This window comes from Pimephales promelas, chromosome 17 (assembly GCF_988280905.1).
Source record: "Pimephales promelas chromosome 17, fPimPro1.hap1.1, whole genome shotgun sequence".
In the NCBI taxonomy this organism is placed as follows: domain Eukaryota; kingdom Metazoa; phylum Chordata; class Actinopteri; order Cypriniformes; family Leuciscidae; genus Pimephales; species Pimephales promelas.
The window spans coordinates 27081536-27096545 of NC_142785.1; the positions used below are offsets into that span (position 1 = coordinate 27081536).

General features: G+C 38.5%; 1 protein-coding gene across 5 annotated transcripts in view; it reads right to left on the bottom strand.

Annotated features, from left to right (window-relative positions):
• The window catches only part of lmtkb (lemur tail kinase 1 b), a 47251-nt gene that overhangs the window by 2129 nt on the left and 30112 nt on the right, over positions 1–15010 (bottom strand). For 3 of the 5 annotated variants that reach the window (XM_039665200.2, XM_089122301.1, XM_089122302.1), the window contains 10 exons: positions 10706–10785; positions 9850–9968; positions 9143–9230; positions 7642–7775; positions 6955–7039; positions 6098–6219; positions 5719–5868; positions 1395–4893; positions 1147–1291; positions 849–1058 (listed from right to left, as the gene is read on the bottom strand). In XM_039665200.2, coding sequence (XP_039521134.2) covers positions 850–1058; positions 1147–1291; positions 1395–4893; positions 5719–5868; positions 6098–6219; positions 6955–7039; positions 7642–7775; positions 9143–9230; positions 9850–9968; positions 10706–10785 — 4631 coding nt within the window. In that variant the 3' untranslated portion in view covers position 849. The other 2 variants (XM_089122304.1, XM_089122303.1) reach the window with 2 other exon arrangements.

The window sequence follows — 15010 nt, forward strand, 5'->3', positions numbered from 1 at the left end:
AGCTTTATATTTAATTAACTTATCACATATTATCGCATAATAAAAGTCTAAAGCTTTTGGAAAATAAAAAAAGATTTTACTGTAGAATAAATCTGTTCAAAGACAAAAAATGTGAAACTTAAAAAATTATGTAGGCTACTTTAAACCTGTTAATATAGTTTCCAATTTATTATTTTAATAATAATAATAAGAAGAATGTATACAGTTTAAAGGGGTCCTATTATCTCCCTATGAATAAGGTTTCATTCTTGACTTTTACTTGATTGCAGCACTTCTCTTCCTATTCAGTCTCAAATGCACTATTTAGTTCCTGTCTCGATGAAGCCCCTCCTTATGAAAAACGAAATGTGCTCTGATTTGGTTAGATGGCCCAGTGTGCTGACATTGGCAAACCACTTAGAGCGTGTTTTCCGGAAATGTCACTCCCCTTACTATAACCATGAGTTTCATCTGCTCAGGTGTCAATATTAACAATATCATCAATTTTGCCATAGCAATTTGAGGTCAATTCAGACCCTGAGTATGTTTACGAACAAGAAGATTGCACGAAATGTTTGCAAGCACGGATTTTACAGGACGTTTCAGAGTGGTAGGTTCCACAGTGAAAGTGTTTAGGGTCGTAACATTAAATGGGGGCTCGTCCGGGATATGAAGCCGGGACCTCTCGCACCCCAAGCGAGAATCATACCCCTAGTGAACAGTCTCACAAAAGCAAGAGCCCAGTAACTTAACTCTTTATCAACATTGTAATGTTGGCTAGCACGCTAACAGAACCACAAAATATTATATATACAGATGTTTAAGCTTCCATTTATGATAAAAACACTGCTTCAAACGTGCAGTCTCACCTCATGCAGAATCAATATCTGAATCCGAGACATGTGTAATGGAGAAACGTGACACATTGGATGGAGAAATGGTAAAACGAGAGACTTGTGCAACAGGTTTAGTGATGACGGTCGGTGGGCTCGGCTTTGCAGTGATGTCCGGAGGAGACCCCTCGGAAGATGTGGGAAGGGGCAACAATGGGAAATCATCTTCCCATTCAAACCCTGCACCTAAGATCAAGGACAAAGAAGGATGGTAAATAGATAGTGTGATAGATGGTTAAATGATTTGTGCAGTGAAAAAAAAGAAGAAGCTTACTCTCTTCTGATATGTTTCCATCAGAAGAGTCATCGGAGGCATTGACTTTTTCCTGTTGGTTTTGCACTTTACACTTTGCGCTCGATTTGCTTGTCTCTCCACCCAAGGGAAAACTGTGATCTGCCAACTCTCTGGTTGGACTTTCCTGAAGGCATTGACACACAATTTTATGATTAAACTTCAAAAGTACTCAAATCTGATTCAATATGTCATCGAAAACTGTCTTGAAATATCTGGACAACACATACCTGGTCAAATAGAAAGACAGTGACATCATCGAAGAATGACACCACCTTCTTTTTGCTTTCAATTTCATCAGACAGTGAATCACTGAGCACCACTGGCCTCTTAAGTAGGCTTCTGAGTTTGTGTGCATCACTGTAATCGCTCACAATAATAGGAACGGTCAAGATCTCATCCTCGCTTTCTTCGCTCTGCTCGTGGATGCTGTATGTGCGCAGCTCCTCATCGGATTCATCGCTGTCTTCAGAGTCCCCATCTTCCTCATCTGCCTCCTCTCCATCTGTGGGAGATACCCGTCCTTCTAATGGAGGAGGAGGAGAGCCAGAACGTATGGAGCTTCTTTTACGTCCTCCTTCTTCACAGTCCTTCCTCCTGGATTCCAGCCCCTCATGTGTAGAGAAACTGTGCCTTTCTGCTGTTTTCTTCTTAGACGCTAATTCCTCTTCGGAAAAAATAGTACAGCCCACATCTTTGAATATGGCCGCTTCATTCTCATCGATGAGGACCTCTGAAATGGACTCAATTTTGGTGTTTACAACATTGCCCTCAGAAGTTACTTGGTCAAGAGTCAGACTATCTTCAATGCCAACTTGTGTGAAGGAGTCCTCTTGCTTTACATCAGGACCAAGAAAAGTATTTGAATCAGATACTTCCGATTTTGGTTCTGTAGAAAGATCTGAATCTATTCCAATATTTTCATCATCAAAATGATCTTTTATGGCAGACTCTTCATTATCAGGGGGTGAGAGAGACACACTACAGATTGTGTCGCAAACAGACATACCTTCATCTATCTTAGATGGATTGTTTGAGGTGGAATCATCAGCCTTTTCTGGAGTATTTTCATGGCCCCTTGTAGATGGCATACAATATTCCTCTCCCTCTGTCTCCTTCTGTGGAGGAAGTAGCTCCTCTTTATCTATAATTTCCTCCAGTCCATCTTTCTGATCATCAAGTTCATTGATGTCCTCTTCGCTTTCTTTATCTTTCCCAGCATCGTAGTCAGAGAAATAGGCCGAATCTCTGTATGGAGTTTTATCACTCAGTGCTTTCAGCTCTCCATCATTGCTCTCAGATGTTGTAAAGGCCATTACAGTATCAAGATTGTCCTCTAGCTTCTCATCCTCTGCCCTTTCAATCTCTTCTTCTTCGCTGACAAAGATAGTCGCAGATGTTACCTTTCCCAATGGTTGGATACAAGCCTTGGAATCTTGTAGCTCATGGGGTTCCTTTAGGACAAACTCTGGAGATTCATTGTTTTCGGTGTCATAACCACTGTCCACAGTCTTGGGAGAGCTTGATGGGTGGATGGAGGCAGGGCTGAGTGTCTCACTAGAACATGCCGTAGATGGTATGTCAATGGAGTCCATGGAATCAGGCGTACCAACCTGCTTTTGTAATGACTTGAATGTTGGATTAGCGTAGTCGGCATTTTCTGCTTCTACTGTGAATTCACAAAAAATCTCTGAGGTTACATCAGTGATGTCATCATCGCTGCAGTCATCAATCTCTACCAGGCTGATACTAGAGCATCCACGGCCCACACCGCTGTCTGCTGTCTTACTCAACTCTGACTCTGGCTCTGATTTGGGTAACTCTGATAGGGATGATTTGTTCAACTGTGAAGGGATGGAGGTAATTTCAGTTTTAGGATCTGCTGGAGAAGCATCTTGATGCAAAGTTTTTTCTTGTTTTAAGTTGGTTTCCCCTGCCGCAATATGCACATATTGCTCTGAAATATCAAACTCTTTGGCTCCTTCCCTTGATGACTCTATTTTGGAGACTATATTTTCAGCAGATAAAGGTGCTTGGCCTAGATGTTGGTTTTTTGGGGGCAATGTCATGGCTTTCCCTGGAATACAGTCGATCATGAAGCAGTTCCTCACAAGTGTTCCCGTTAGAGGGTCTACAAAATGTGAACTGCTCAAAGCTTGACAACATGGTACAGGATACACTTCAGCCTCTCTGGGTTCATGGCACATATGGATATACGAGTTGCACTCGGGTGAAGGGTTTGAAGTTATGTGTCTTCCATGCACCAAGCAAGTGTTGCTTTTTACCGTTGTCTCTAAGTAGTCAACAGGTTTAGCCATATGGTACGGCAGGTTCTGCTCTTCTGGCCACGTATCCTCAATGTCTGTCATTGGCATAGTGTAGTGGAAGTCTGCATACGAATCCTGGTGACCAGACCCCTTCCTCTGATGCGAAGTCATTGTGTTTGTATTTGCTGGATTGCCAGTGGACCAGCTTCTTCCTCGTCTCTCCACAAAAATGTCTTCCTCTTCATCAGAGTCGCTGTCATCTCGTCCTACAAATATAGCACCACCAGACGCCATATCAATACAAACTGAGTGGCTACCTGGCATAGTTTTCCTCAAGGAGCCCATCATATCATAGTATCCTCCTGTAACATTCTTTCCTATTATGGAGCCTTGGATGTTCTCCAAGTAAGGATCAGCATAGCCTTGTGGAGGACTTCCAAGTGATGGTGAGTTGCCTAAAGGATCCTCCAGTTCCCCAAGTGCCTGTCTCAGGCTTCGAGACCCCCAGCTCTCGTGTGGAGGCTGTGCTGGATCTCGTATCAGATAGTGCTCCATGACCTTAGGAGGTGATGGTTCATAGTAGTAACCTCCATCCCTGTCTTTGTATGAGACATAGTGACCAGACTCCCATGCCCTAAGGGGGCTACCATGTCCCAAAAGAGGCTCCATAGTTAAAGACATGGCAGGACTGGTATCAGAATCATAGGCACTGCTTTTATGGACATCTGCTGACCAATAAATGTCTGGTTTAGCTTCAGGGGGACAGATTAAACACTCCCCAGAGTCTCCACTACCTGTTAGAAAGCTTCCACTGCTGCCCCCGAACTCTGGACTGTAAGCACACATGGTGAAGTTCATATCAATATTGCTTTGTATTGGTTCCTCAATGCGGATATAGTATTCATTACTCACTGATGGACTATGGGCACTCAGGACTGGTACCACAACAGGGTTATGAAGTTGTTTGGGCTCATAATATGAAGGAGAAACCCCTAGGGCGAGTTCTTCAAAAGAACAGCCCCCCACTATTCCACCTGGAGGGTAATATACCTCCTGACAATGTGGATTGCTTTGACCCAAAGTGCCTGTGGTGGATGAGGAATGGTAGTGCTGTTCAGCCTGTGCCTGCTCCCACTTGTACTCAAAGTTGAGGCCATGGCTGGTTTCAGTTACTGTTAGGATGTCATCTCCAGATTCTGAATTGTAGCCGTCTCCAGTGGGGAACTGCTCCAGTAGGGGGAATGATGAAGTGGTGGATGAGAGGGGCATGTTGATTGCAAGTGCACCAGCTCCATGGAGATTAACATGACTTGTGTTTGGTCTCATGGAGTTCCAGCGTCTCTCAAAGTCTTCCTCTGCCTCACTGGCTCCTTTGGCACATAGATAACTAAGCAGCAGATGAACTTCTTCTGCATTGGGCCTCTGGTCAGGCTGAAGCCAACAGAACTGCATTACTTCATACCTGGTAAAACAGAAACACTAATACATTTAAGGCAAACACTTTGAAAAATACACTGCAAAAATAACTTCTTAATGAGCTTTTATGTCTTTTGATCCATTTTCAGTGAAAATAAATCTAAAAAAAAATCTTAAAACAAGATTCATTTACTTGAGAAGCAACTCTGCATAAGATATTACATTTGTAAATAGTTTGCATATTAAATATAATTGCATTTTTTAGTACAGCTGGGAGATTTTTTTTTCCACCTGTTTTAACATTTGGCTAATACATAAAAGAGCACGAAGGAGAAGATACCATCAAAATAGTCTTTAATCCAAAATCCAAAGGATACATAGGAGAATCACCGGGGAACACAACCACATAACTTAGACGTTACAGCATTATTTTTTCAGTTCTTTTTACAGTAGGGTTTTTTTATTACAAAAATCTGACCATTCACTAAGACTAAATGTATTTTACATATTATTATAATTATTATAATTATTTTATTCAGGATACAATCTATAAAAACAAGTCTAAATATTTAACTTTAATATTGGTCCTCTAATAAATGAATTTGTAGAGATTGTAACTGGAAAATTATATTATTAAATATTAAAATATAGAGTACATTGTGTTTCAATGTTTTGTAGTGTACACTTGATTACATCTATGAAAGAAATTTGATCATGAATGTGTTATACGAATAGTTTTAAGAGCAAGGACTCCAAAAGACAAGGGTGAAAATTTAAAGCCTCTAACAAAGTGAAAATGCAGGGCTCTAACTCTGGGTAATGGTTAATTAAATGAGTAAGAAGAGCAACATAAAATCTATTAGACACCCACCAGCGGTCAGCAAGAGGGTACTTAAGAAGTGGCTTGGGCAGCTTCAATTGTTGGTCCTTCACAGCATAGCTGAGAACCTGTCGGTCTGAATAATGGCGGTACGGCTGATTCCCCAACTCAAACAGCTCCCAGATGGTTACACCAAGTGACCTATGTACAGAGAGAAAGTACAACATTATTCTGTATTCAAGCATCAATTAATAATGACATGTTATCTATCTAGCCATATAGATACTACGATAATATAGGTTATTTAAGAGGTGTGTTCTTCCTAAACAGCCTGACTGGGGGCCTAATTCAACATTATATTTATGTTATACTTCCAGCACATGGATGCAAAAATTAGCTATTTGTTGTAGCATTGAGTAAAGGTACAGACCAGATGTTGCTTTCCTTGGTTTGGTCCACCACTAGCAAGTTACCATGAACCTCATCCACCAGTTCAGGGGCAATCCAACGTAAAGGAATCCAGGTCTGGTCTGATGTCACAAAGTAGTCGTCCTGGAGATGAACAGATATGAAGAGAGAAAAGGCTCAAAACTAACTTTGAAAAGTAAATGAATGTAATCTAAAACTCATGTTAATGAGTAACGGAATCCCTCAGGGAACCATACTGGGGCCTATTCTCTTCAGCCTGTATGTGAACAAGCTGCCTGAAGTGTCACCTGAATTTGGTCTTCAGATGTACGGCGATGACACTGTGGTTTATGTGTTTGGCAAAAGCCCTGCTGTGATTGGCAGTACATTGACCAAAAGTTTTGAGAAAGTGTTTAATTGGCTAAACAAATCCTGTTTAACACTTAATCTGAGGAAAACTAAGTCTAACTCAGACAATAAATGAGCTTAACATTAAAATAATTGGCGAACTAATTGATCAGGTAAAACAAGAAAAATATTTACGAGTGATTTTAGATTCTCAGTTAAACTTTAAAAGTCATATCAAAAACATCTCAAGCAAAATTAAAGGGATTCTCCACTTTTTTTTTTTTTGAAAATAGGCTAATTTTAAAACTCCCCCAGAGTTAAACAGTTGGGTTTTATCGTTTTCGAATCCATTCAGACGATTTTTTGATATTTAGAGGAATATCAGTAACCAGACAGTTTTTGGCCTCATTCACTTCCATAGTATAGTGTTTTTTTCCTACTATGGAAGTCAATGAAACCAGAAACTGTCGGGTTACTGATCACTGATTATACTGATTACTGGTCAAAATGTATAGATTTAAATGTACATACCTTGTACTTGTTTTGCGATAGTCCATAGTCTCCAATCTTGACATTTATGTCTGATGTTAGCAGGCAATTTCTTAAAGCCAGATCACTGCATAAAATCAGAACAACATAAATAAATAAACATATGATAAGCACCTTCTGAAAATAGAACATAGCCTAAATGTTTCCATATCTCTAGCTAGCTCAAAAGATATCTGGATGTTATTTATTTAATTGGAACCACGCATAAAATGAACACAGTAGTACAGTAGTTACAAAGTAGGACAGATGCAGTGCCAGAAATAGCCATCATTTTACTTGCATTGTGAGGTTACTTTCCAAAAATAATTCTCTTGTCTTCAGGAACCTGTTTAAAGTATCTTGGCAAGGACATATTGAAGTTGCATGAAGAAGTGTGGTGACCCCCGGCAACAAAATCACTGATGCTGGAGTGGAGTAAAAACACTCAGGCAGCACCAGGAGATTGTTGCAGGGAGAAACCAGCAGGGAAAGCAGATATTCACACTCATTAACTTCATACTCATACTTGACGGTAGTCTTCCAATAGTCTATTTGAGAGTGGTAATAAAGGTTGTGATGATATTATACAGTACTTCCTAAAATTAAAGGATTCAAATGTTTTCAAAACAAGAATTTGCACAGTAAAACAGAAATTTATACATTATAATATGTATGAAAATGTTGGCTGACCTATGGGTGAAGTTGTTTTTGTGAAGGTGAAGCAGGCCTGAAGTGATCTCACACGCCATTCTCTGAAGCAGTAAGGGGTCAGGGGTCAAGGAATCTGCTGCCCGGCAGCTGCGCAGGTAACCTTTAACATCACCCTGTTATCATGGGAAAACAAATGCTAAAATACAAAGATAAGGTGTAAACTCAAATCAGTATGCATAATCATCAAAAGAGTGTGCTGTCAGACTGATTTTGCCTCAGCTATCCACTGGGGGGAGTTATATAATAAGACATTAGGTCAGCAACATTTGATGTTGTTGTTGATCTGTTGACTTAAATGATGTAGCACATGTGACCTACTGTAGCTAAGCAATGACAGGAGAAGAATGATATAAAATAAAGAAGCACACTATCATGTGTGGCTGTTGCTAAATAAAATAAATCACAATTACATACAAAACAAGCAGGCACAACATTAGGGTGTTATGCATGTTTACCATGGCATTGCTATATGGTTGCTATTATTATGAGGGGTTTTACATTGCTAAGTGGTTGAGAGGTAGTGCTAGCATGTTCTAGGTGGCTGCTATGTGGTTGCTTACAAGCCCATTTCTATAAAGACTATGATATTCTGATCTCTAGATATGGACTACAGGATTCTAATCGCCTGTTTTATCATCCACCAGGCAAAAATCATCGGGTTACTTACAGTGTTAAGGAAAGTTACTTTTAATTCTGTTACTTAGTTACTTTTTATGGAAAGAAATTTGTTACATTACTTACTTTTTCTCACCTGTGCTGGACTTTCTTGTGTGTTTTTTAATAACAAACAATTGTTTGGCAATGTAAAATCCCGTTCACGAAATTGCAAGTAACTTGTGTTACTTTGAAAGAATAATGCTTTACTTTACTTTTTACTTGAAAAAAGTAATCTGATTATGTAATTCACGTTAGCCTACTTGTAATGCGTCCTCTCAACACTGCTTACAAAAATATTAGGGCTGTCAAACAATTAATCGCGATTAATTGCATCCAAAATAAAAGTTTTGTGTTTACATAATATATGTGGGTGCACTGTGTATAATTATTTTATATATATATATATATATATATATATATATAAATACACACACATACTTGTATATATTTAAGAAATATTTTCATGTATATACTGTATATAGAAATATATAATTTATATTATATATAAATATAAATATTTTATATATAAATAATATTTTTTTCTTAAATATACATGCATGTGTGTGTATTTATATATACACAATAATTATACACAGTGCACCCACATATATTATGTAAACATTTATCGTGATTTATCGTGATTAATCATTTGATAGCTCTAAAAAAATATACTTCTTCTCCTCAAATTGACTTGATTTTAGGTATGAATTGTGTTTATGAGATAAGCCAAAATTTAACACTTTAGGTTAGAGGTTTTAGAGAGGAAAAAACACAAAAATTATAAAATAAAATAAAAACAGAAAAACAGAGCTATTAGACTAACCAGTGGGCAGAACTCCATGACCACTAAGTAGGGTGTGACCTCTGTGCACTGAGCGAGGCATTGAACTAAAGCCGGATGCTGGAGAGACCTGGAGAAAGAGTGTACCCCAATCATTGCAATACACTACAGTCAGTCTCCATTTTGGGTTTGAAGAGATCACTCAAAAAGGAATTTTCTGTCATCATTTTTATTCACCCCAGTTCGCTGTTTTTTCTCTCTCTAGTAAAAGTCAGGGGGGTCAGAGTAGTTTTCAAACCCTTTGAATGTCATTTTATGGGACAAACCTCTTCAAAATATCTTCTTTTGTGTTCAACAGAATAAAGAAAGTCAAACAAAATTTGAACAGCATGACGGTGAGTAAATGAGAGAATATTATTTTTTGAGTGAACTATCCATTAAATGTTTGTTCGTTACAAATGACATTTTTTTTAACTAGACATTTTACCCAAAGCCACTTAGGATTCCAACACAACACTGATCTCACTGACTCTATCTATCTATCTCTACTGTATGGAGAAATAAAAAGCAAACAAACAAAGACATTTTTCTAAATTGTTCTTTTGGATTCTACTACATAATAAAAAAAATGATACCGAATATTTTTAGAAGGACAATCAGGAGGGATTTGACCATCTCCTTATTCATTCTTACAAAATAAATGAAATAAAAGATATAAATGAAATGCAAGCAATGCACGATTTATTCACCGGTATGGCCGAGCCTCTTCCAGGAAATGCATCTGGTCCTGGACACTGGCACTGGCCTTTAGTTCCTTCACCACCGCCTGGGTACTGCTGAGACCAGAGTGAACCTCCCCCAACAATACCTGAGAACGACACCCCACAGACACACATATACACAAACACACAAGGGAAAGACAACAGAAACACACATACAGGTATGAACAGAGGGAAAATGGACAACACACACACACACAATTATGGACAGGGTGACACAGATAGACACAAACAGATGTGCACAAGAAGAAAATGGGCACATAGGAAGGAAGGAAGAAAGGAAAGAAGGAAGGAAGGAAGTCGAAGACAGACAAACAAACCCAAAAAGATTGAAATCAAGTCCAGGAGTCATGCGAAAAGTTGCTCAAAGGGAAATGCAGAGAGACGTATCACAAAACAAGATGAAACATTGGTAAACATGCAGCCAGAGGGACACAGACATACAGATGGACATACCCATTCAATGGAAAGTTGGGGTAATTGGGGAAGTGTGTGTTTATATATGTGTGTTACAAAGACAAAGAAGTAGAGAGAAAGAAAAGAGAATGAGAATGAAAGAGGCACAAATTATTCCTATGAAATATTAAAATACTTCTGGAATTTACTGCAACACAGAAATTCTCGCAGGGAACAGTCAAGACACAAGTCCCACAAGCTTGAGTATTACTGAGGCAAAGCTAACGCAGCATGGAAGATATTTTCTACATCCTTGGGTCTAAACTACAGAGCTAAACCGTTGATCCGTAGCAGTAAACAAGGGCATCCATGTCTACGAGGTGGACATTCAAAACAAATATCAAATAAACAATAGACCAACTAGACTTACCTTGCCAAACCAGCCATGTCCAATCTCCTTTATATAAAGCAAACTATGGCGGCCAAGATCTGTGGATCTCAGGAGCTGGACTAAAGGATGATTATCAGACAGAGACAGAGCAAGATATTAATTGGCAACATGGACCAGAGGCAAAATCTGGCATTCAAAAACGAATGAAATCAAGAAAAAAATGACGTAACACGAATAAAATATACTTCTATTGTGCAGACGATCAGATGTTCTTGCTTCTATTCTATTGCTGGAGAAGATGATCATCAGGATGATCATATGATGACAATATAATTTGAAATGAAAAAATTGATTAAATTAGAAAAACAGCAACATTTTCAGCACTTGGACCCCCATTACATAGAATACATATTAAATCCATTGCATCGTCAAATAAGCAGAAAAATACAGAAAATATAAAAAAAAATTAAACCTATGTAAAATGCAAAGAATAACAAAAAAAATAATAATATGAATAATAGGAAATTAACATCATTATTTAAACAATATTTGAACTGTTCCAACATAACAAACCCTCAGTGCACAACTGAACGCTGTAAGTGCATCAAAAATCATCCTCCAAATATCCTCTCCAAAAGGCAGTGAGCAACCTTCTGAGCAAGAGTGAGGTTAAACGGCACAAAATAAAATCAAATTCGAGAGTCTGTTTTAAGAGTTCTCGCCGTGATCTATCAAACTGCTTGAAGAGCATTTTTCTGAAATGCAGAAATCAGAGAAGTCAGGGAATGGATGTAGACAGCCGTAGTAGATTTGACCGGTGAATTTCTGTATCGTTCAACCTCCCATCTGACAGATCCTTGTATTTCTCTATCATCTCAAAATGCCATAACAGTCCCTTTCTCTCTATCTCTCATCTCATCATGCTCACACACAGACAGTTTATTGTAAGGGTGCATGACATACTGTCTCACTCCTTGTTCTCTTTTTATGCAGCAGCCATTTTTTTACGCCCATGTGGTGTTGTAGAGGCTGTTCATTCTGCCTGCCCCCTCAGAGAGACCTCGCTGGGGAGAATTCGGCTCTTTGTCATGCCGGCGGTGCTGCATGGTACCACTGAGAGGATGGAAACACTAATGCTATTATTCCTGAGGTTTCTAGTCTAAGTCTGGGAAAGCAAATGGCCGGTAAACAGATCAGAATGTGTGATGTGGGAACGGGATACTCAATATTATATTACAATGACTGTTGCAAGCAGCCATACAGCAATTTTGAAGAGACTGAAGATGTAGTTACAAATTGCATGGATTAAAATTATGTGAAATTAATTTATCAATCAAATCAGTGTGTACTGTGTATCCATCATTAGCAGCACAAAGCCAACAAGAAAGAAAGAAAACAATCAATACTTTTTGGTCTTTGAAATACAGCTGAAATAAATAGATGAAAAAAATAGTGGTACAACATGGGTTCCCTTGATTGAAAAGCTATGCATTTTCCCCATAGACTTTTGGAAAATCGCAAAAAAAATAAGATCTGTGTTCAACAAAGAGTTTTGACCCTTACACATTTTGTCTATCAAGATAATATTTACAAGTTAATCCAAAATGTATACATTTTGAAGCCTATATAAAGTTTAAAAATCACAAGCAGACACAATAAAGTTTAAAAAACCACAACCAGGTGGTCTGTTTTATATCAAAGATCAAAACGTGAAAATATTTAGAGGCTTTGATCACCACAGACCTTATTTCAGGCGGGTAACACTTTACAATAAGGTTCATTAGTTAACATGTACAATATGTGAACAATACTTCCTCAGCCTTTATTAATATTAGTTAATATTAATTCCAACATTTCCTAATACGTTATTAAAATCAAACGGTTGTATTAGTTAACATTAGTTAATGGACTGTGAACTAACATGAACGCACACTGAACGGCTGTATTTGTATTAACTAACATTAACAAAGATTAATAAACACTGTAACTAATGCATTGCTCATCATTAGTTCATGTTAGTCAATGCATTTACTAATATTAACTAATGAACCTTATTGTAAAGTGTTACCGATTTAGCAAAAGCCCATTCAAAAAAAACCATAGACTTTAGAGCGAGGGAAGCAGAAGTGCTAAAATGCAAACTCACTTCCGCGTTTTGGCTAACAAAGTGACGTCACAACTTCGGTACTCTATTGCTATTCTTAAAGGTCCCGTTCTTCGTGATTCCATGTTTCAAACTTTAGTTAGTGTGTAATGTTGCTGTTAGAACATAAATAATACCTGTAAAATTATAAAGCTGAAAGTTCAATGCCTAGCGAGATATTTTATTTAACAGAAGTCCCCTTTCAAAGCATACAGCGAACAGCCTGTTTGGACTACATCCACTACTTCCTTTTTTAATGACGTAGCTAGAACAGTTTTTTGACTAATATCCGCCAGAGGAATACACAAAAAAGGGGGCGTGGTCTTGTTGCGTTCCCATGGAGAAGAAGCACTTCAGATGCGCATGCATCTCCAATTTATGGTAAGAGGCGTGACCTTTCGTAACGTGCGATAAGCTGCTGTCCAATCACAACACAGGAACCACTGGCACAATCAGAACTTGTTACGTATTTCTGAAGGAAGGACTTCATAGAGCAAGGAAGTCATCGGCACGTTTTTTGGACAGTGAAAACAGCGACACACTGGTCAGATGACTGCTGGGAATGCAGTCGTTGGGAAAATAATGGTGAGAAATCATTCCACTCTAAACAAATAGAATTATCATACATTATCAAATGTGCTTACTGCTGCTATGCTCGTCTTGCTTTATTTGTCCCTCTAGTCTATTCTTCCCAACAATGCAAATGATAAACCGGGTGTGTGCACATGTTAAATATGATATGATGTGATTTTTAAAGTATTCCCTTGCTCAGAGGTAGGTGTGTGTGTGTGTGAGGGTGTGTTTACGAGCACAGCTGTGTTGGGGTGGATACTGCACACCAGAGAGCAATACATGATCTGTTTGGCTGAAACCTCTCAAATCAGAAGATAAACGCATACAATTAGCGTCTTCATTTCTAACTTCTCTTGTGAAGAAAGACACGTCTGATTACAGACAGATGCTACCTGTGTCACAGTGACTGAGACTTCCTGACCTCAACCTCATCCGTACGGAGTGACATCACCTCAGCCATGTCTGAAACCAGGCTGTTTATTACATTCTGTGAACTATACCATAACAGAAACCTTAGTGGGATTTTTACTTTGATAAATTTTATCGGTCAGGTGGCAAAATACTGCATCTATTATTCACTTAGCGCATAAATTAAATGCCATATCAGAGGGTTGAGTGAGAGTTCTGTGATATATGGATGACCACAACCTCTTAACCTCTGACCTTTACTAATCGCACCACATAGCTGTTAGCATCACTGTCAGGCTATAATAAATTGAGTTGTTGTTATGGGAAAGAGGGAGATGTATGGATCGGAATGTACACAGATTCCTCAGATTCCAAGGCACATTTATGTAGGCTGGCTGAGGCGACATTATGCAACAGGCAGATGTTTGTGCTGGTCAAGACTGAATAAGAGAGAGAACGACGAAAAAATGCTCGAGTGAATAATTGTTTGGATTTTAAAACAATTTGCTAGGGGGTAAGACAAATAAACTTAATTAACACAATATTCTATGTAAACAAGTGTTAATCTTCAAGGATGTTGTTACTGAAAAACAAGACAGAAATGCAATTAATTTTGAGAATTTGCTCCAGTGAAGTGCACACAAATCAAAGAACTCTGCGAATACTGACTCCAGTCTGTCTCTCTTCAATGTATTTGTTCCCGCCAGCCATGTGGTCTCGGGGCAATCCATAGATTCCGGTCCAGAGATACAGACAAAAGAAAGAACCAAAGCTCAGATTGTGCACTATTGGATTCGAAACTGACTTTTAAAGGGATAGTTCACCCAAAAAATGAAAATTCTGTCAGTATTTACTCATCCTCATGTTGTTCCAACCCCGTAAGGCCTTTGTTCATCTTTGGAAGACAAATTAAGATATTTTGATGAAATCCGAGAGCTGGATCACTCCTCCATACTAGCCCATAGGCTTTTTGAGGGATTGAAACTTGCCGGCCTCGAAAAGTTATTAAAGACATCATTAAAATAGTCCAAGTGACTTCAGTGGCTCAATCTTAACTCTACAGTATCAAACGAGGAGAATACTTTTTTTGCGCAAAAACAAACATAAATAACGACTTTATTTCAACTATTCACTTTCTTCTCTTTGCGCCTCTAGTTAAACTAGTGTAATTGCGTAGAGCTACGTCACACGTAGGCTCACTATTGGCCGACGCTGGTCAT